The 20482-nt window shown below is 38.9% G+C and overlaps 2 protein-coding genes and 1 long non-coding RNA gene across 5 annotated transcripts; 2 read left to right on the forward strand and 1 right to left on the reverse strand.

Annotated features, from left to right (window-relative positions):
* Positions 1 to 2118: 2118 nt before the first annotated feature.
* Positions 2119 to 7732, reverse strand: LOC144024353 (uncharacterized). 2 transcript variants are annotated; one of them, XM_077530590.1, is made up of 5 exons: positions 7412 to 7732; positions 6007 to 6461; positions 4691 to 5849; positions 4050 to 4195; positions 2119 to 2445 (listed from the first exon to the last, which is right to left on the reverse strand). In XM_077530590.1, exons 1-3 carry the CDS (start codon positions 7590 to 7592, stop codon positions 5316 to 5318), a joined length of 1170 nt encoding a protein of 389 aa, XP_077386716.1. In that variant the 5' UTR covers positions 7593 to 7732; the 3' UTR covers positions 2119 to 2445; positions 4050 to 4195; positions 4691 to 5315. The 2 variants fall into 2 exon arrangements, with proteins under 2 accessions (XP_077386716.1, XP_077386715.1); XM_077530589.1 differs by having other exon boundaries at positions 2119 to 4195.
* A 1397-nt stretch (positions 7733 to 9129) lies between these two features.
* Positions 9130 to 14555, forward strand: phf13 (PHD finger protein 13). The gene is made up of 5 exons (XM_077530358.1): positions 9130 to 9612; positions 11185 to 11289; positions 11553 to 11732; positions 11956 to 12370; positions 12531 to 14555. The coding sequence occupies exons 1-5, from the start codon at positions 9568 to 9570 to the stop codon at positions 12770 to 12772; spliced, it is 987 nt and encodes a 328-aa protein (XP_077386484.1). The 5' UTR covers positions 9130 to 9567; the 3' UTR covers positions 12773 to 14555.
* A 495-nt stretch (positions 14556 to 15050) lies between these two features.
* On the forward strand, positions 15051 to 20027 carry LOC144024303 (uncharacterized). 2 transcript variants are annotated; one of them, XR_013284727.1, is made up of 8 exons: positions 15051 to 16682; positions 17082 to 17223; positions 17349 to 17426; positions 17500 to 17570; positions 17685 to 17736; positions 17851 to 17913; positions 18366 to 18545; positions 19726 to 20027. It is a non-coding gene; the product is annotated as an uncharacterized LOC144024303 (long non-coding RNA). The 2 variants fall into 2 exon arrangements; XR_013284726.1 differs by having other exon boundaries at positions 15051 to 16472.
* The last annotated feature ends 455 nt before the right edge of the window (positions 20028 to 20482 follow it).

The raw sequence follows: 20482 nt of genomic DNA on the forward strand, positions 1-20482 counted from the left end.
GTCTTTTGCATATGCACACATGCACTGATCTGCACACTAATTGACAAGCAATTCAAAATCTTGTTAATGAGGTGAACTCAAATGAAAATACAGATTCTGTAATGCTGTAAATGTTTACTTTAATAACTGATTATTTCACTAGTCTTCTATCACTTAATTGTATTATGATTTTGCATTTCAAGCACCATCACAACAGAGCTGCAAGATGTGACTTGAGTGTATTCTTTCAGGTGTCATAAAAGAGATTATTATTATTTTTTTTAATTTAAACTATTATAAAATCTGAGCATTAGAATTTTGATACAATTCATGATTTCCTAATAGATTCAATGTATTAGACTGTGTAGTTGAACATGTAAAATTTGATACAATTATTTATTGTATTTGGACCCCAAGATTGTGCAGACATAGGTAATGTTCTGGTCCATGGGGTGTACCGTGTATATGCTGCATTCGAGGATGGTCGGGAAGTCGAACTTTTCTGAGCTCAAACCAGGAAGCGTGTACGTGAACGCCCCCTTGAACTCGGACACTTGAGAAGTCGTGAAAAAAATGCTGCATTCGACGATGGTCGGAAGTCGCATATATCAGAGTTGTTTTTTCCCAGTTCCGACGTGAAAGCGTTCCAGGCGAAAGTAAACAACCAAAATGGCGGATAGTGATAAATTGTTTTTTATTTTAGTCCTCAACACTCATTTTGACCTCCAGAAAACTTACCTTTTTGCAATTTTGCTTCATTTATTGTTGTAATCTTATTTCATAAGCATTACATAGTTACATAGTTACTACATTACATAGTAGTTGACCGTATAATTTCATGCAGAGAGATAGCGGCAATACTGGCAGTTAAGTGGAGTTATGTCGAATATTTATGAATGAAAAAAGCTGGGCTCCAGGTGGAGGAGTTGAACCCTCACTTTCCTGCGGTGCCGGTTGGTGTAGGACCTGTGGGTTCACTTCTCCGCCTGGGAGACCATGTGTGGCTTACGAGATGTAAGCTTGAGTGAGTGAGTGAGTGAGTGAGTGATTACAAAAAACAAAACGAAGAAAGCTATCTAGTTTTATACTCTAGCTCGAGTAAATTGTGTTTTGCCATTCAGAGTGACGTCACATTATAGTCCGTCGGTGAGGTCGGGGTCGTTTTTTTCCGACTTCGCAAGTGGAATTTCCGAGTTCAGGGGGAGCGTTCCCGTACACACGTCCTGGTTTGAACTGGGAAAAGTCTCCAACCATCCTCGAACGCAGCATTATACGGTGAACTACTGACCTTTAATGAAATGCTTATGAAATGAGATAAAAACAATAAATGAAGCAAAATTGCAAGAAAGCGAGTTTGCTGGAGGTCAAAATGAGTTTTAGGACCAAAATAAAAAACAGTTTATCACTACCACCCAATTTGGTTGTTTACTTTCACCTCATAGGCTTGCAGGTCAAAACTGGGAAAAACAACTCGGATAAATCCGGCTTCTGAACATCATCGAATGCAGCATTTGCACATATTTTCAAAGTTCATGTTTTTACTTCGTGATTTATAATACTGTTTTTGGGTTTACAAACATTGATTAGAAATTTGAAAAACGATCACTTTCTGGACTATTATAGTTAATAATATTCGTTCAATTATTCAAAAGCTTAATGTGACTGTTAAAAGTGAAGTTACAAACCTATATTCCACCGTGGTGGTTTGATCTCATCGTTCAGTAAGGACCGCAGACATTCGTTCTCCTCTTGGTATCCTTTCACAATGTGCGCCACTTCTTGAAATATCTCCATGGCGAAGCTAGCAAAACGTTTGGTTAAATGGATCTGGAAGGCTTGCATTTGGTTGACGGTGGTCGACATGTCGGAGCAATGAAATGCAATACAACAACAACTGTTTATCGTTTTGCATCCACAGAGCTAGAACAACATCGACGACGACACGAAACGAAAAGAGAACCCGGAAAAGGAACGACCCCCATTTCCGGTTAAGTAGCCTTGTATTCCCTGCACGACCCCCGCGATTTACCACAAAACGTTCTTTGTCCTCTTTACCACTTTTTACAAAATAACCAAAAATAACATGCTCAAAAGATGTGACAGTTTTAGGAGAAGCTAAAAAAAAAAATTAACACCTAGTGTCAATATCATTTTAATTTATTATTATTATTGAGCGGTACAGAGATTAGATGGATGGATAGCATATACAAACATAAACCAAAACAAATAAGAAAATGAAAAAAAAAGTGATAATTAAAAAAAAAATGTTTTCTAGTTAAAATATACAAGTGCAGATTTTCGTAGCCTGTTAGTGAGGGAAAAGCAAAACATGAACATTCCATATCGTTCATTCAATCATCTTCTTGACCGCTTATTCCTCACAAGGGTCGCGGGGGGAGCTGGCGCCCATCTCAGTTGGCTCTGGATCTCAGCTGGCTCTGGGCAGTAGGCGGGGGACACCCTGGACTGGTTGCCAGCCAATCGCAGGGTACACAGAGAACTGCATTTGGCCAATATTCAACAAAATAGTTCAGCCTAAGTGACTCTAAGGCAGTGCTTCTCAATTATTTTCACCCCCCCCCCCCCTACACTTCGTCAAATTTTCTCGTCTTAGCTTTCGGGCGACTTTCGTTTGTCTCTTTATGTCCATCTCTCTCAGCCTGTCTTCTCATCCCTGTTAAATATTTTTTCATGGTGTCACTTGAGGGTCTGCTACACTTTGTGCCTACACTTCGTACTCGTACTCGTACTCTATGCTGTGTGCAAAGCGCGTATGCTCAGTGCAAACAAAACCCCTACACCACCGAGCGAATGCTTCCTGCGCACATTCTGCCAATTAGAGCGCCACTGCCCCCTAACGTAGTGGAGGTGCAATTGCACCACTTTATTCTCAGACAGTAAAAAAATAAAATAAAATAAAAAAGCGTGTTTCCCCGAGGTCAAACGCGCCCCCCTAGACGAAGCCTCGCGCCACCCTGGGGGCGAGGGGTGGGGTGGCGCACAATTTGTGAAGCACTGCCCTAAGGCAATGGTAAAAATGTCCCATGCAAAGGTCAGATGCCCATGTGCCTAACATTAACCAAATACAACCAAAACAGGAAAGTGTATTTATTCGATAAGCATAATTAACAAAAACAACTATGCACTGCCAACTCTGTCATATGAAACCATATTGGATGAGGATGCCTATATTGTCATTATACAAAAGTACAACAAACGTCCACAATTGTGTTGTACCTGTGTATCATAATGATAATAAAGGCATCCTAATCCAATATGGTTTCATATAATGACAAAATCACTTAAATTATTAATAGTGGAAATTAGTAATATACGCTACATGGCAATGACTGGCAAAGTTACAGGCCGGACAGCACAAACACACAAGCGGGGATTGGAACAGATTTGGTACTTGTGAACGTTACATTGTTTTTTGTTTTAACTAAAATCAATAAATAGTGTTTTAAGTTTTAAAATATAAAATGAAAAAGCTGGAGAGGCTTAACTGTGGCTACACAGATTTCTGACTGAGCTTTGGTACTCCCTCGCACCAGTGTAGCGCCGTCCTTGCTGTTTTGCACATTTACATGAAATATTTGTCAACTTAAACAGTACATCCAAATATTGTATTTTACACGTACATGGTCAATATATATCTAAATATAAATGTTGACTCTAAATGCTAAATAAAGTTAAATATTAAAATATCAACATACATCTTACATACAAATACAAATGTCTGTTTTTGTTTTTTTTCGGGCTGAACTAAATATTTAGCAAACATGCTAATCCAACTGCCGATAACTGGTAGTACTAAATAGTGCAAAACAACATATAAAAAAACATTTCATCCTGGTAAATTAACTCTTGGATATATACTGTTATGTGCATACACAGTATATATAAATTATGTACATGAAGAAAGGTCATGTAGCTACTTAGTTTTTCTTATGTCCAATTTACAGCAAAATGTGTTCACCCATTCTTGAGGAGCAGTGCCCAACAACTTTTTAACACAGAGAGCAAATCCAGATCTTGGGTCAGCACAAACTAGCTGTAAATTAACCTACCGGTAATATGATTTTGTTTTTAGGAGAAAACAGTCTAGGAAGCTCTGAAGACTGGAACAGCTGACATGCACCAGTCCAGAAAGTTGGGCAGGCAACCATTTTATCCTCCTTAGGTGTTGCAGCAACAAGAGTTGTAGGGCTTCATCCTGAAAGAAAACAGTCCACGTGGTTAAAAACATGAGGAAAAACACTTTTATGTCTGCTGTGCTGGATCCATTTTGCACCATTCTTACCATGGGGTTTTTGTTTTTGTAATAATGCATGTGAAAGACAAAGAAAATTGAGGGAAATGATTACTTGATGCAGCAAGTTGTATATGTGTATAGTGATACTAACGTTACCAACCCGTTCTCAAAGCTCAATGTATTACATATGCAGTCAAACTTTTCATTTATTACCTATCAATCCATGTTGAAATCACAGTGTTGTACCTCCGTAAAGAGAGGCACGTGCACCACCAATTTTAACTTATATTAAGTTATTAAATATACTTTGTTACCCTGAAACAGTCTAAATGTGAAGAATGTAACCTTCAACTCTGAAGAGTGATAACGGTGCACAGAGAGGTGCAACAACAACGTAAGGGTGCACCAAAAAAATAAATAAATAAATAAATAAAAAGACCAAATATACAGTAGTACCCCAACATCTCCTTGAGTTCTGCATCCTCATCTTCTTACACTTCTCTCAGCTGCTTCCTTCCAAGACCCTGCAGTTTGTTGGTGCTCGTCATCCAATTCTCAACGTCGTCTTTGTCCACCTCAACATTCATTTTCTTGAATTTCCAGTCAGCTAAAAGTGTTGTCATACAGTACCGCCACATGACTGACACGATGTTGTAGTATGAAAACATTTTTTACAAGTATGAGTGAAGGAAATACAGTATTGGCGCAGTCATCGATACTAGTATCAGTTTAAATGCATCCTGAGCAATATTGTATTTGGCCTTAAAGAGTTATGTTTCTACCTGAGATCAACACAAAGTGGAAGTGAAAAGTGAAGATGTTCATGTTCTCCTTAAAGAGCTACCTGGCAACTCAAGCTTTGGGATCTGGTCTCAATATGACACCAATCATTTTTGTTCACTAATTATATTTCTTAGGTTTTTGCAATGTTACAAAAGCGGTGGTTTGATTTTGCAGTTCCAACTGTCATCACGCCAGAGCAGCAGTTAGCCCAACGTCCATCGGCTTGTGTCCTGGAGAGGTGTTTTCTCCCATACGATGTCGCTCCTATTTGAGATTCAGGTCTGTTCGCAAACACTTGCTAGGGGAGAAAACCCTGGCTACCGCAAGAGTTTTGAAATTCATCCTCAAATCTCTCGGTGTCTTCTTTTCCAGCCCTGGCCGCCTCCCTAGGTCTTAGCACCCCGTGGATTCCACTTCTCTTTTTAAATTTGCAAAACCATCCCTTGCTAGCCTTGAATTCCTCCGCACTTCCCCCAGGGTTGTCTCGGGTGAGGGCATTATGGAGCTCCCTTGCCTTGTCACAAATTAGGGTCTCTGACACAGTGTCGCCCCGCAATTGTTTATGGGTAATCCACTCAAGCAGAACTTTTTCCACTTCTTCCACTTTATCGGTTCTTCTGCTGCTAAGTGTCTTTACCCCTTTTGCCACATCCGCAGCTTTGATGGCTTCTTTCCTCTTCAATATAGTTGATATCGTCGACTTGGCCATATTGTACTGAACAGCCAAATCAGAGACACGTGTACCACACTCCCACTTGGCGATAAGTTCCTTTTTCAATGCGATGGTCGTCATGACGTTTTTCCTCTTTGGCTTGTCTTCCCGGATGCACTTCTGTGTTGACATTTAGGATGTGAATAACACAAAAAGACAACACTTCAACTTAATATCATATCAGAAAATACATGCAAACAGCAATTTGTTTTCTCCCATGCCAAATATGGAGCAACTATTTTGTAATGGAAAAGGAGCTGAATAAAGCCAAGTTTACCTTTTTGTATGAGTGTTTTAGAGATTCGTGAAATCCCAGGCCTCGGTTTGTGATTCCTTCATCCTGGAGTGACGTAGCGACGTCATGCCTTCCAGTGCCTCCTTCTTTGGAATCACATTTAAGACAATCCATTGTGATGCCATTTTCCAGTCTGCTGTCTTGTTCCGCTGCCAACCGTCCAGTATAATCAATTTCTTGTTCATTGGCCAGCCGCTCTGATACTTCCATTGCATAGGACACTGATATTTCCGTTTGCTCCTCTTTTGGTGTATTTGCCAGTAGTTCTGACATATATTTTTTGTCTTCTTCATGTATATTGGCCATTGGCTCCAGTACCTCAGTTTGTTCCATTTTTTGTACTTTTGCAAATTGTTGTAATTCTGTTTCCATAGGAGTGTTCAGCCCAGCTGCCTGTTCTCTGAGAGCTGTAGTTGGTCTAGTGAATCGTCCGTGATCTATTGAGGGACAGAAAACATACATACATATATACATATACATATATATATATATATATATATATATATATATATACATATATATATATATATATATATATATATATATATATATATATATATATTTAAGTCAGTGTTGGACATGATGGCCAGATAGGCCTTCTAAACACTGGTCTAAACACTATCAGAAGGATTGAACTACATTTACAGCCTAAATTATAATAGTTGTTCCTTTAAATTAGTTTACTTTATTCCCAACACTCTACTCTAGCCTTTATGTGTTGCCATGTCAATCGAAGATACTCAGAGCCATCTGAATTAGTAAATCTGGTCAATATAAATTGAAATATACTAACAATGGGACTATTTCTTTAACCAGTCAGATTTAAAATGTGTCATCCAAAGGAAACTCAAGTAAGCCCTCGATGACATCAAATTGTTCTGTCCTCTTCATTGGAAAGCAAGACTTTGTACAGCCAACCTGGGCTAGCACAACATGTCTGTAACTATCTGCACACATTAATACATTTAATCAGCTTCTCTGGTTTATTTCACTCAAATATGGAATGTTTTTGTCATGTTATTGGATACATTTTGATTCTGAACGACTCCAGATTATGCCAAGGTACCAAATGGATGCCCCCCACTGTATTTTCTAAATTGTATCTGGTTTGACTGAATATTGGTAACAACAAATAAAACATCTCCTGCTGATTGGATGACTGGATATGATGGAGATAGTCATAATTAGTCCATTGTTTTTAAAATCCCTACACTGCTTTTCATACAGTAACATTTTCATTTCCCCTTTAAAATTAAGATACACAACACATTACAAACATGTACAAATTAATTTTCATGAAAATCCGCACACAATTGTTATAAACGAATGTATAAACGCTGTCTAAATTAAAGTATTGCGAGTAATTTGTGAGTAGAGTTTTACAAACCAATCTTGGGTGAATTCATCTGCGCGTTTATCACATTGTTCAGTAAGGATCGCAGACGGTCGTTTTCCTCTTGGTATCCTTTTACAACATGCGCCACTTCTTGAAATATCTCCATGGCGACGCTGGTGAAGCGTTCGGTTATTCGGCTCTGAAACGAGTGCAGGAGACCGACAGACGACATGTCGGAACGGAACAATGAAATATATAACTATGACATTTGCATTATTATTATATATTTTTACACTGACAGCAAGCAACGTCGACAAAAAGAACGGAGAAGAAGAGAAAGCTAAACCGGAAAAAGGAAGTCCTTATATTTCCGGTTGGTCATTCTGATTTTTTTTTTTAAATGTTTGTTGGTTTATATAATTAATGAAAAGGCGCTTTAATATGCACCTTTGTGATGTTTTCATACATCTGTAATATGCACCTTTGTGATGTTTTCATACATCTGCTTCAAATTTGTAAATGCGAGACTATAAACAAACATGAATAAGCACCTCTTTTAGTGTACACTCGTACGTTTATATCGCCGCCATATTGGATGTGGAAACGGAGCATCGATGACGATACCACATGATGTGGGTCTGTATACCAGTCATTTTACAGCCCAAACTATACAGATCGCGTGGCACTTTGTATTAACTAGTACTTTTGATTGTATATGGCCATTATACAATTGTTTGAACGCAATTTGCCTTGTGGTACTATCATCATGAACATGTATAAATAATGATTCTTCTGTCATGATTGGAAGCAACGTAGCTAAATAGATACGAATCACACAATATGAAAAATAAATGATTGATCAACATCACTTCAAGAAACATTAGTGCTCTTCGTCTAGAAAAGCCTTTTTTCAGGATCTGGTTATTAATCCTGAATCAATTTTCTATTCACAATTGATTCAGGATTAATAAAAACTGGTTCACCCCAAGTACAAAATCCCAAGAGGTTTACGCAATGTAGTGTAATGAGATTTATAAGAGATGGGGGGATGTCAAACAACTGTAAAAAAGCATTCTCTACAGATATTTGAGGCATCACCCACTGTCTGACTTCACAATGTCCTGACCTCTCCTCCCAAAGATCACCTCATTCCACAGGAAGAGTGACCCTAAACATGCTGATTTGCCAAAAGATGAGTGAATGACCGATTGATATGCAGGATGGCCGTTACAAGCAACAACAACAAAACCATATTGTTGCCCGCGAAACATTTTTAAAAGTCCCATACTTTGATTTTGCGGATCCCTCTTGGGGTGCATGACAACAGTCAAATGGAAAGGCCTCTGCTTGCCACTGACAGTTGGGTCAGGTGGAATCACCCTAGTTAATGGTCTGTTCAATTATAACAATGGTCACACTGAAGGCCCCAAGTAATATCTTTGCAGGGGTTAAAGGAGCATTCTCTGTTTACAGAAGGATTCTAAACCTAGTCATATTCACCTACTTGTGTGGGTGTGTGTGGGTGATTTTTTTTGTTTTTTGTTTTTTTTAATTGCCAGTGAAAATAAAAACAGTAACTGATACATAGATTGATTTGTGGTGAGCAAATGTCTTCCATGTTTCTGTCTCTGACCCTCAGTGAAATAAGCAGGAATGGCTCCAGGATTTTTTTTTCTCTCTCTCCTGGGGCTAAAGAGGGGTTTGACCAATACTTAGGGAAGCTGAGAAAGTAACTTAGATATATAATCCAATTAACGCTGGAGCGTCTTAACTGGGCCGACACATCTTCATCATCATGTTGGAATGCCTAATACGGTACTGTACTAAAGAGGGCGCCCGTGAGTCACGCCGTTTAACAACCAACCAACACGTTTCCTGAAATGAAGCGAAGAAGAGCGTGCAGGGGGCAGGCGAGTAGGCTGCTGCTGGTGACAGCCGCAAGGCGAACCGAACCGCTCCCCCCTCCACATTTCATTTTAACTGATAAGAAGAAGACATTACGGGACGCGTCCATGGGCACACTGTATTGTGCTTAGGGAACGATTTTAAACGTTTATCTGGCCCGGGTCCCATTCGAGCATTCACGTAGGCTTCGAGCTTTTCCAAAGTAACGTACGTTACGTTAGCTTCGGCGATTAAACAGTGGCACCGACTCTGTACGCCACAGCAGCGTCGCCTGTCAATAGTCCTAACAACACTCCGAGAAGATGGGCGACATAAAGCCGTCGACGTCTCCTGCTTTCCAGTCGGAGGTAAGTGACAGATTATCTCAATAAGTCATCGTTGGTCTGTCGGGTTGTTTTTGCTTTATCGCTAACGACGCAAGCGATTGTCAACTTGCTGGTTGCTTGTCACCGCACTGCTAGCCTGTAAATTCTCTGAAATAACGTAGTAACATGAATGTGATAACTTGCTGACGGTGATTTCTGCATTCGCACCCAACGTCCGTCGACTTTAACACTTGTAAGTGCGTCTTTGTATACGCGCGACAAACCCCATTTTACTCCTGAAAATACTCTGGACAGATTGTTAACGTTCAATCGATTCGAAAACATTCCATCATCATCATCATCATCATCATTGCTAACATGCTAATGTATGCTAGCAAAACGTAATGGTAGCGACACCCGATTAGAAAGTGTTTTCGAAAACAAACGATCGCTACTTGTTTCGACAGCCAATGTGAATGTGATACTTTTTGGGAAGAAAAAAAATCCTCCAACATTGCTTTGTTACGCTTGACTCTCCACCGTTACTTACTAGCCGTAGCTAGGCTGCACAGCCGTCTGTTAACTGCTGACCGTCCATTGCTAGCCCGCATTTGTTTTCTCTGACAGTTACGTTTGTAAGTGGGGGGGTTGGAAGCACTGATCGTAAGACACTTAAAAGGCAAATAAACCCGATTTACCCCCAACGGTACATTTATGTTCAACCAAAGCACGTTGTCGTCATGTTGTCTTATCTTTTCGGATGACTGTTGCTCAAATGTTCATTCTCACAAGTGTCTCGCGCACATTCAAGACCAAGGAGCTTGATGAGAGGTAGTATAGTGGAACCTCAGAAATTGTAGATCGGAGCAACCAGACTAACCATAGTACCCGCACTCTACCAATGCAGAACTTCAAAATAAGAAAAAGAAAAAAAGTAGAAGCACCGATTCGCTCTTGAATTAAAAAAAAAAAAAAAAAAAGTACAGAATGTATTGCATTTTCACACAAGTTAAAATGGTTTTGTACAGTCAACCATTGTGCTATACCCACTTTCAACTTGAAATGTCGAACAATAAAATAGCTGAGATGGAACAATTTCTAAAACATAAAAATAATAATTTAAATATTGCTCTCCAAAATAAAAGCTCAACTTTCGCAATGTTGTAAACAGAGTAAAAATGTTAAATTGGCTAGTGATCACTGAAGAAATTCACCTTGTATGATTTTTTTTCCCCTCACCTTCAAATTAAACTGAGAATTTGTGAAACTTAGGGTGTTTAGGCTGTCAGAAGACGCTACACATTTATCTTAATTGCACAAATCTGTTGCTGTCATTGTTATTGTTCCCTGGTTCACATTCCTCCATATCGCTGCTGACGCTGTTTTTCTGCCTCAGAAGATCCAAGATTTCAACCGCAGTTGATATTACCTGTCTCTGTAAATCTTTTTTTAAATTTATTTTTTTATTATGCAACTTAATAACTTATGCAGCTGTTGAAAAAGGATAATGATGACAAAACACAAGCGCATGAAAACTTGATAACGAGGCCACCACACTGCCTGTAAGTGAATTACTTCTCACCACTGGAGCTAACTCATGTTTCTGTGTTCCAGGGTTTCAGTCCACCCTACAGGAAGAGGAAAAGGACAGTGGAAGATTTTAACCAGTTTTGTACATTTGTTTTGGCATATGCTGGTTACATCCCATACCCCCAAGAGGTAAGTCTTATTCTAGTGTATTTAATAGTGTAATTCAGTCTTCACAGCAACATGGCTAGAATGGATTAATGACATTTCTGTTTATTTCATTAGGGCAAATTGATCTGATATGACTCAATCGAGTTAGAAGCTTAGTCATGGAATGAAATCCTGTATTCCTACGCTGCTGCACAAACTTGTATTTCAGGACCGTTGCTAACCAAGGGGCCCCTGTACCTACTCGGAAAAGAAAAAAAATCATCCAAGTGTTTTATTGTTTACAGAACTCTTCACTGCGCAGTACTTCCAGCCCTCCCAACAGCACCGGAAGCACAGTTGATAGCGATGGCTGGACCCCGGGGCCATCGCCGTCTTGTCCCCAACACCCCTTCATGGTCCCCCTGGACAGGAGCAGAAACCATCCAGAGCTGGGGGCCACACTGTCCAGTCACATTAAGAAAGATGTGAGTTGAGCTTGTAGTGTAAAACAGGGATGGGGAACCTTTTTGCTCTTAGCTAGCTAGCTACAGAGCTAGCTAGATACATTGCTTGCTATGTAGCTGTAGCTATCTACATAACTAGCTAGCTAGTATCTACATAGCTAGATAGCTACATAGCTAGCTCGATCACTGTATTGCTCCATGTCTGCATGTCCTCTAAATTTGACCAAATTGATCTTTCGTGTAGCACACGTTCACCGGCCTGCATCCAGAGGATCGTAGGAAAGCCGAGAAGCTGAAGAAGAAAAAGAGAAGAAAGGAGAGGGAGTTTCAGGCCGGCGAGGAACATGGGCTAGCCAAGTCGCCCGAGTCGTCACTGCCGCCTCCATTCCCCTTCGGCGACTTGCCTATAAAAGAGGAGCCGGATGACGACTTCAGCATCCCGCTCCATCCACAGCGCGTCACAAGCACGTCCCAGTGCAAAGAGGAGCGACAGGAGGAGCGGAGCCAATGGGATGGACGGGACCTGGAAGAAGGAGTGGTCAAGGTTCAGAAGGTAGAGGGCCTTTCTGGAAGCAGAACGGTGTTCCGTCAGGGCAAGCAGGTGGTGTTCAGGGACGAAGATGGGTCGGGAGAGGATGAGGATATCATGGTGGACTCAGGTAAGCACTTCGATAAATATCACTATCATGTAAGGTTGAATGAATAAATGAATAAGCATTTTTTATTTGGAATGAGATAACATGGACCTAAATTCAGAACTATTTTTGAGATGTAAAAAGCAAGCAGGTGACCACATTTTCTCTCTCCTGTGGCCCTCAGACGACGACTCGTGGGACCTGGTGACGTGTTTCTGCATGAAGCCGTTCGCCGGCCGCGCCATGATCGAGTGCAACAAATGCCACACCTGGATCCACCTGTCGTGCGCCAAGATCCGCAAGAGCCACGTGCCCGAAACGTACGTGTGCCAGAGCTGCCGGGAAAACGACGGAGGCGCCGCCGCGGCCGACGCCCGCCGCTCCCACCGCCCTCGCATCGGTCCGCGGAAACACCTGCTTGAATGACCTCCAAGCGCCACTTCTGATCCATCTGGAAGATTTTCGAAGGACACTTGTGGACCTTTAGGAAGCCCCTATACCCGACTCTGGGTTATCTTAGCTCTACAGATGTGTACTTGTGCTTCCCTACAGACTCTGCGTAAGGCAATCACTGAATGATTCACAAAAAACGTTTGGGATATTGACATTTTGAGATGTACTTGAAGTGCGCTATCACCTCCAAGTGAACTTAATTTGACCTGTGCTGCACTTCTGAATGCATATATCATCACTGAATTTTGCCCTCCAGCTTCTTGTTAGAGAACGGCAAGTAATGCAAAAAGTACCGAACCATGTCAACAGTTTGGAGAGCAATTGGATGTAAATTAAGTTCACCTATCAAGGTAAAATAGTACGTGCGTGTTAGGTTCACTTCCAAATTTCACCCAAAAGCCAATTATCCCAAACTTTTAGACTAGTGTGTAGATGACTGTAGCATAGCAGCCAACGTCTACAGTTGGGACTGTTGTAGTGTCTTGCGAACACTGGAAGCTGCCATGTCGAGTCCCTCCACAAACTGCCACCCTCTCTGGTGCATGCAGGGATGTCAGAAAGACTTGTTTGCACTTTTTCTCACTTTAAAGCAAACCTTTTGACCCTTTTGGCAAACAGGTATGTTCAGACGTAACTGGACTTGATTTCTTTTCCCTAAGCGGCCTCTGTTAAGTGGCCGTTTTGAAGGAGAAAACAAGTCAAGCCTTGTGATAATTGCTTCAGATGGTGCTATAGTATTAAGATGAAAATCCAATAGAACAAAGATCTAGACTTCATCTGCTTCATCTGTCCGTTTTGTTATTTAAGTCCAGAGTGGACAAATGCAAGCCCAGAGAGGTGGTTCTTCTCTCCCCTTCTCAAGCTGTCTTCCAAGCTCGGATGCTACGTGTTTCCACGACTGGGGAGATAAATCACTTCTTTACCTCCTACACTTCATTTGCACTGGTCAAGGATTCTCATTGCTCATAAGTATTTTACATTAACTAGTTCAGCTGTTTCATATCTAAGATTCGTGTGACAAATCTATTTATGGAAGGGGCTGAAGGCCATTCCGTTAAAAGCTTCATCAGGAAATGTGGTGGGTAGTTGACTGGAATAGTGTTAAGATTCTCTCGAGTTTATACACGAGGGAGGACAATATATGTTCTGCTATGAAAATAATCTGGTTTCTGGTCCTTTTTAAGATGGTCATCTGCAAATGAAATCAGCTTTGGTGTCTCATTACGACTTCATGAAGTTTTGACAGCAGTATTCACATACTTCCACCCTGAACAGGTTAACTGGGAAATGCTTTTTTGGGGCACTGCCATTCGGATGAACTCTTTTAGCATATGTGCCATGGACCTGTTTTCTGTCAGTTCAGTAAAAGCCATACTGCAGTGTAGAGTGACATTAAAGACTCTTGAGACACAGTTTTTCTAGGATGGGGTTTTACAACACACAGTCACAGACTTTGACCAGAGAACATTTGTGTGGTTGGCGAACTGATGTCTTCGGGTGCTGCGCTGCCAATAATCAGCCCGGTTGGGATGTTTCCTAAATGACAAGCACTGTTAAGTCTTTGAGAGCTCTCGTTTTTAAGGATCAGTTAAATGTGTAAGTATCATTAACAATGGTCTGTGTGATAGAAGTTGGTTTATTCTGACGGGTTGGGGTTTCCTCTCCCTTTATTGAGAATGTGTCATGTGTACTGTGTGGTGAAAACTGTTTCTATGAAACTAATGTAAAGTATTGTAAATAAAGAGTTACCATTTTATCCTGTTGTTTATCCATGTTTGTTGGATTTATTTTTTACTTTAACTCAATTGATTAAAATATCAATCTACCAGAATTGGAAAAAAATGTATATTTTTTTGCCACAACCCAGATAGCAAAAGATGTTTATTCAACGTTGAATTAGGGTTAAAATGGATGATTTTTGGTTACGGTTGAAGATTGATTGGTCAATCAACATTGATTCAACAGCATTATGTTAACATTGAAGTTTGTGTTTAAAAGATAACATTGAATCAACGTTGTATTTTGGTTGAATTAAAACGTTTGAAAGGTCAATGTTTAATTAACGTTGAATCTATGTTTGCCCTTCTCGTTTTTTGTTCCCTTCAGCTGAGAAATTGACTAGGAGAGGGGGAGGGGAAGTATTTTGGGGACAGGTTGGTGGGTGGGGGGTGTTAGAGTCTTTAAACATTTATAATAAATATAAAACATAAAGCTAACTACTTTGCGGATTTCATTTATTGTGGGTATTTTTTGGTACCTAACCCCAGCGGAAAACGAGGGAACACTGTATTTGCAAAACTTGTAAATTATTTGAATGTACTCGAAACACCTGGCATTTCCACCAAATAAACTGTACACGTTAGAGTTTCTAGTTTGTGCATTTCAGCCCAGTCATCAAAAATATGTGCCCACATCCGGCATAAGTCCGGCACAGGTGGCATTCAGTCGACACTGGCATAAGGCATGTGGGCCGAACATGGCCCAGGAGCAGCAAAGGTGGCACTGGCTTGACTCTGGCAAACAGGATGTGGGCCAGTTGCTGTGTGACGCATCTGGCCCAGCTATCAATTTACAACTCTGGGCCACATATGTATAGCCAGTCTTGTCCCACTCTTAAATGCAGTTTCAGATTTATTTATTTTTTCTACACACATTTTTTTTACACATACTTATTTGCATAACAGATGTTAAGAAGAATTTTAATACATCATCACACAGACATTTCAATATGTTTCTGGTCAAACAATCAAAGTTTGTGTGTGAATTCTGTGAACGAACTTTCATGAAGCTTCCAGAGAGAAGTTCTTCGAACGTGCGTTCACCATTTCTTTGTAGCGATTCAAGGGTAAGTATTTAATTTTCCTATGTTTTACATTTGATATTTTATGGCTTCATATTGACACAACTACTGAATTGACTTCACAGACATTGGTGTGTGCGTGCGTGCGTGTGTGGTTATCTAAATTTTCCCGTTAATAGTTTCAATGCCATAATATTTAGTTAGGTGCACTCACTGGCTGATCAGAGAAAATCTCATTTTATCTGACCAGTTTTGTTTCAACCTGCAACGCATAAACTTTAAGTCTAACAATTCTAAAATAAAAACAACTATGAATATTCATATGAAAGAGATAATTATTTACATTTAGTGGAAATCTGATTCAGAGGTAAAGCTTTTAGGGGGCAATATTGTAATGAAGCTATTTTATTGAGACGCAACTCTGCGAGTATAATCATATAAAAAGGTACCAAATTATCACTAGCACCAAATATTACATTGTTCTGGGATAATATTCAGCTTGTATTGTAAAATATGCAGAGCTTGAATTATGTATTTTTTATAGTGCTGTGTGATATGTACATTGTGTGCATAATATTATATTAAAAAAATACAAAAGAGGAATGACTTATGCGTTACACACATTTCCCAGGTTATGTTTTAAAAATCTATTATATATCTCATACAATTTTAATTTCATCGAGTTGATTTAAATATCTACTGTACTTTCTAACGTTATTGGATCGCTGTTCCACAGTACGCCACTAGATGGCGGGACATGCTACTAACCAGACTGACACACACAGTCATACACAGCGTAGAAGAAGAAGAATTTCAAATTGCCGACAGCCGTGCTAAGAGCGGGAATCCAAACGTCGACGTTCTGTGTTTCAGGTCGGTAAAAGTTACATTAAATAAAACAAATATGTATCACCATGTCCATTGTCAGTTGGGTCGCTAAGCATATTGGTCTTTAGAGGTGGTTTTAGTGAAGAAATTGTTTCGAATGATCCTAAACGTTGAAGCTAAGTTGCTAATTCCGACGGCCTCTTAACAATGAGAGTTACTACAAGCCTATCTGTGTGCTATGTTGCTGATATGCTAGTAAGCTAACGAACGGCACTGAAGCGCTACAGGAGCGTTTACATGAAGAATGTATCTTTTTTTCAGTCGTTTTTAACAGGCTGGTTTAACAGTTGAAGATAGAACATTGAATAGCGTTTTCTTTTAGGTTTAGTTTTTAAAGTAAATTAAGTCCACTTGTATAGTAATGTAAGGTTTATCTGTAATTTGTTTAACTTCTGTATATAACTTAATTCATCACGAAATCTAGTCGAATCATGCTTCAGGATATTTATTTGTTGAGGGAAGTAAAAGTATTTTTTAGTAATTACTAATTATTGAGCCTATAATGAACACATTTTTTTCACACTGTAATAAAACAAAGGTGTAAATGTTGTACTTTGTTGCTTATAATATCATTTGTTGTCTGTTGATGTACAGGTAACTTGTGCTGTTTTGACGAGTCACATGGCGTACAGGTGGTGCCAGCGTCTTCGAAACCAGATGGCTAATTAGTAATTTACTACTTATTCAAACTAAGACGGCATGTTGTACCTTGGCCAGAGCTTGGTGAACCTCTTTGGTAAGTAAACAAGTGAACAAACACTCAAAATATTCATTTCTAAGAATCTGAAGAAAGCTTAGGTGAACTACCTTTCACCACATCCAAATGTTGAAATTAGTGACAGAGAATATAACTTGGCACAGGTTTAATGGGGAAGGAGAACATGCAGAGGTCTGTCTTACCTATAAGGAGGAAGAGGGCAAAGTGCAAATTTTTTTAAGGTAATGTTGGTATGTTTTCAGAATTCATAATATAAGATAACATAATAATTAATAGAATATCGGTTGTGCTCAGGTTTCAGGCTCTGAGTGTTTCTTCAAAATGTTCTGTCCACAAAATCCATTCTGAGGAGTAGCGCAAGACAGGTAAATGATTCTGCGCACTGTACTACATGATTGTGATGATATTATTGCGGTAACACATTGCTGACTTGTACAGTAAGTTTGAAACTTACATGCTGTGTTGTTGATATTGTTTAGGTGCACAACTCACTTTTTCAAGACTACAAACACAATTACAGCTCTACAACAGGTACCTAGACCCATTGTTAATTTAACTTGTGAGTAATAATAACTACTATGATTATGAAAGAACACAATCACATTGTGAAAAAAAAATGTTGAACAGGGTTTCTGTTTGTTTCAGGCAACCCTTTTTGCGGTGCTTGGGGACCAACCGGAAGAAAGGGAAATACTGTATTCGTAGTTGGTAAGTTTTTCAAAGGTCACTGTTGTAGAACCAAATCATCATAAATCTTAGCACACTTTTTTTTTTTTTTTTTTTTTTTTTTTTTTTTCCAATTTGTAAGGCATAATTATGGAGGACCAAAACTGCCAAAATTCAAAATAAATAAATGCCTAAATAAATAAATGACTAAATAAATAAGTAAATTACTAAAAGTGAAAGTAAAAACGGATGAAAAATATACAATTCAAAAATGAAATACAAATGTATTATTTTTATTTTCAGTTTTAGTCATTTAGTTATTTAATTAGTCATCTGGGGGGTGGAGAGGGGGTGATGTATATGAATATTGCAAAATTTAGTAAAGGTTATGTAATTTACTTCAAAGTAAAATCTTCAGGCATCGGGAGAATTCTATCAACAAAAGTTGAGTGCAAAAATTAAATTAATAATAATAATAATGTTGTCTCTCATAGATTAATCACCTGGCTGTCGTTGAAGGCACCAATTCGGACAACCTAATCAGACGGATGATGGCAACTGTGATGACAAATGCCCTGGGCTGTTAAATGAATACAACTGGGCAGGGAAGCAAGACAAGTGTTGCATTGGCAAGAAGGCATTCAAGGAGACAGTGATGCAAGACTGTATGTTTGGTGAGTTATCGCCTATGTAAACTACTTATTACAACACAGAGTTGTTTTTGAGCAGAATGTTCTGAGCTGCTTTCTTTTGTTGTGTAAAATCACTCCACCTGGGGTATGGAGTCAGAATCCTTCCAATACCCGAAACCTCGTAATAAGGGTTTGACTCTCCGAAAACATTTTTGTATAACTGAAAAATTGTTTTGAATTGTCCAAAAATATTTTTGAATGACTGAAAATTCCCAGAAAAAGCTTTTAAAAAAAACACTAAGAAAAGACACATTTTAAAAGTGCGGCTCCACATAGACATTATTTATCTATTAATTAGAGAATGGTCAATTCCGAAATCAATGAAAAAAAAACAACCCCATCATTGATACTTCACAAAAACAGCAATTAGTATATGTATCTTTGTCTTTTCATTAATATATTGCAGTCAAGATGGACTCCATCAGGCCAGGGCTCTACACTAACTTTTCCACTACTAGCACTGGTGCGAGTAACATTTTTGGTTGCTCGCACAGCACAGGATTTAGTCGCACCATTATTTGTGGAGGTGCAGCATGACCTGGCTTAGGCATACGCAACTCGATATATTTGCAAAATATTTTATTGGAACACAAGGTTTGCCTGCAACAGCAGTGGCTATCAAAACAAGTCAATCATTTCTAATAAATTATGTCAACATTATTTTCTTTAGCTCAGTAAAAATCAGTATTTTTTTTTTTCTTCACCGCTACTCCCCTTACCTTTTCATCTTTATGCTGTCCTCGCTCCGAAGCTTCTAAATTTCACCAGCTAGACAGCGAGTTAACGACGTTCCAAATAACCAGACTTCATTTTCCTTTTGTGCTATTAATTTGAACAATGGCCTCTGACCATTACCCTCTTTAAGTCGTCGTAAAAATAGAAAATAAAATAAACAATGTACCTAACTATACACGACACACTTTCATGCTAGTAGCTAGTTACATTGCACATTCAACATTCTGTAATTGTCCTAATTAACTAAAATAAATCTACAGTGGTTTTTATATTGACATCGCATGTATTTACCAACATTGTCAAATTCAACAAAAAGTGGTACTTAATACTTACTGATAGTTACTGTAACAACAGAACAGCTTTTTTTCTAAAACAATAAATTGTATTGGATACTAACTCTCTTCTCTTTTGTAATCTTGTCTTTCAGTTGCTGCTCGACAGATTGACCGTACACTGACTCAGCAGGACTTTGGTGTTACTGTCAAGCATTGGCTGCGTTTTGCTCATTAGCGTAACGGTGGCATCCCAAGCAATGCTAGTGCCTTGGACGCAACTGCGAACGCAAGTCAAATTTAGTGTGTCTTTTTATGGACTGACGTACAGTCAAAGTGAAATGGTTACCGCTTTATACACTGATGTTCCTACAGTTCATTTCATGTTTATTTCATTCCTTTGTCAAGAAAAAGAATAATACAATAAAAACAAACATTATTTGAGGCAGAAACCAAACGGGTGTTATTTTCTTTGCCTCCATTCTCCCCAGAATTCAGTTACAAAGTACTGTGTTTTGATTTCTAATAAATGTTTGAATATTAAACCTATTTTCTGTCCTAAGATTTTCATACATATGGGGAAGTATGGTTAAGGAAAACAACAAGCTAATAATACATCCAAGTAAGTTGTAAGACATCTGCAGAAACACTAGGTGAAAAACATACGGTAACTTTTTTTTTTCTAGTGGACTAACCCAATATTTTTTGTTAGTTTAAAAAAGTAGTTCTATATTAATGTGCATGATAATAGTAATAATAATAATGTACATTTAGATGTAAATTCCAATGTAAATGATGATTAACTTAAAACATTTATTCCTCACATTAATTCACTATAAAAATGCATGTAGGTTCTGATTTAGATGATAGTTGAAACGACATTGATATTGTGTGATATATGGTTACAAAGCA

The sequence above is a fragment of the Festucalex cinctus genome, chromosome 8, assembly GCF_051991245.1.
Source record: "Festucalex cinctus isolate MCC-2025b chromosome 8, RoL_Fcin_1.0, whole genome shotgun sequence".
NCBI classification, from domain to species: Eukaryota; Metazoa; Chordata; class Actinopteri; order Syngnathiformes; family Syngnathidae; genus Festucalex; species Festucalex cinctus.

Coding starts and splice junctions, on each gene's coding strand:
- LOC144024353 (XM_077530590.1), bottom strand. CDS start 7,592: ATGTCGTCTGTCGGTCTCCTGCACTCGTTTCAGAGCCGAATAACCGAA. Junction 6,462..7,411: donor GATGAATTCACCCAAGATTG/GTTTGTAAAACT, acceptor GTCCCTCAATAG/ATCACGGACGATTCACTAGA. Junction 5,850..6,006: donor TAAAACACTCATACAAAAAG/GTAAACTTGGCT, acceptor ATGTCAACACAG/AAGTGCATCCGGGAAGACAA.
- phf13 (XM_077530358.1), top strand. CDS start 9,568: ATGGGCGACATAAAGCCGTCGACGTCTCCTGCTTTCCAGTCGGAG. Junction 11,290..11,552: donor ACATCCCATACCCCCAAGAG/GTAAGTCTTATT, acceptor TATTGTTTACAG/AACTCTTCACTGCGCAGTAC. Junction 12,371..12,530: donor GGATATCATGGTGGACTCAG/GTAAGCACTTCG, acceptor TGTGGCCCTCAG/ACGACGACTCGTGGGACCTG.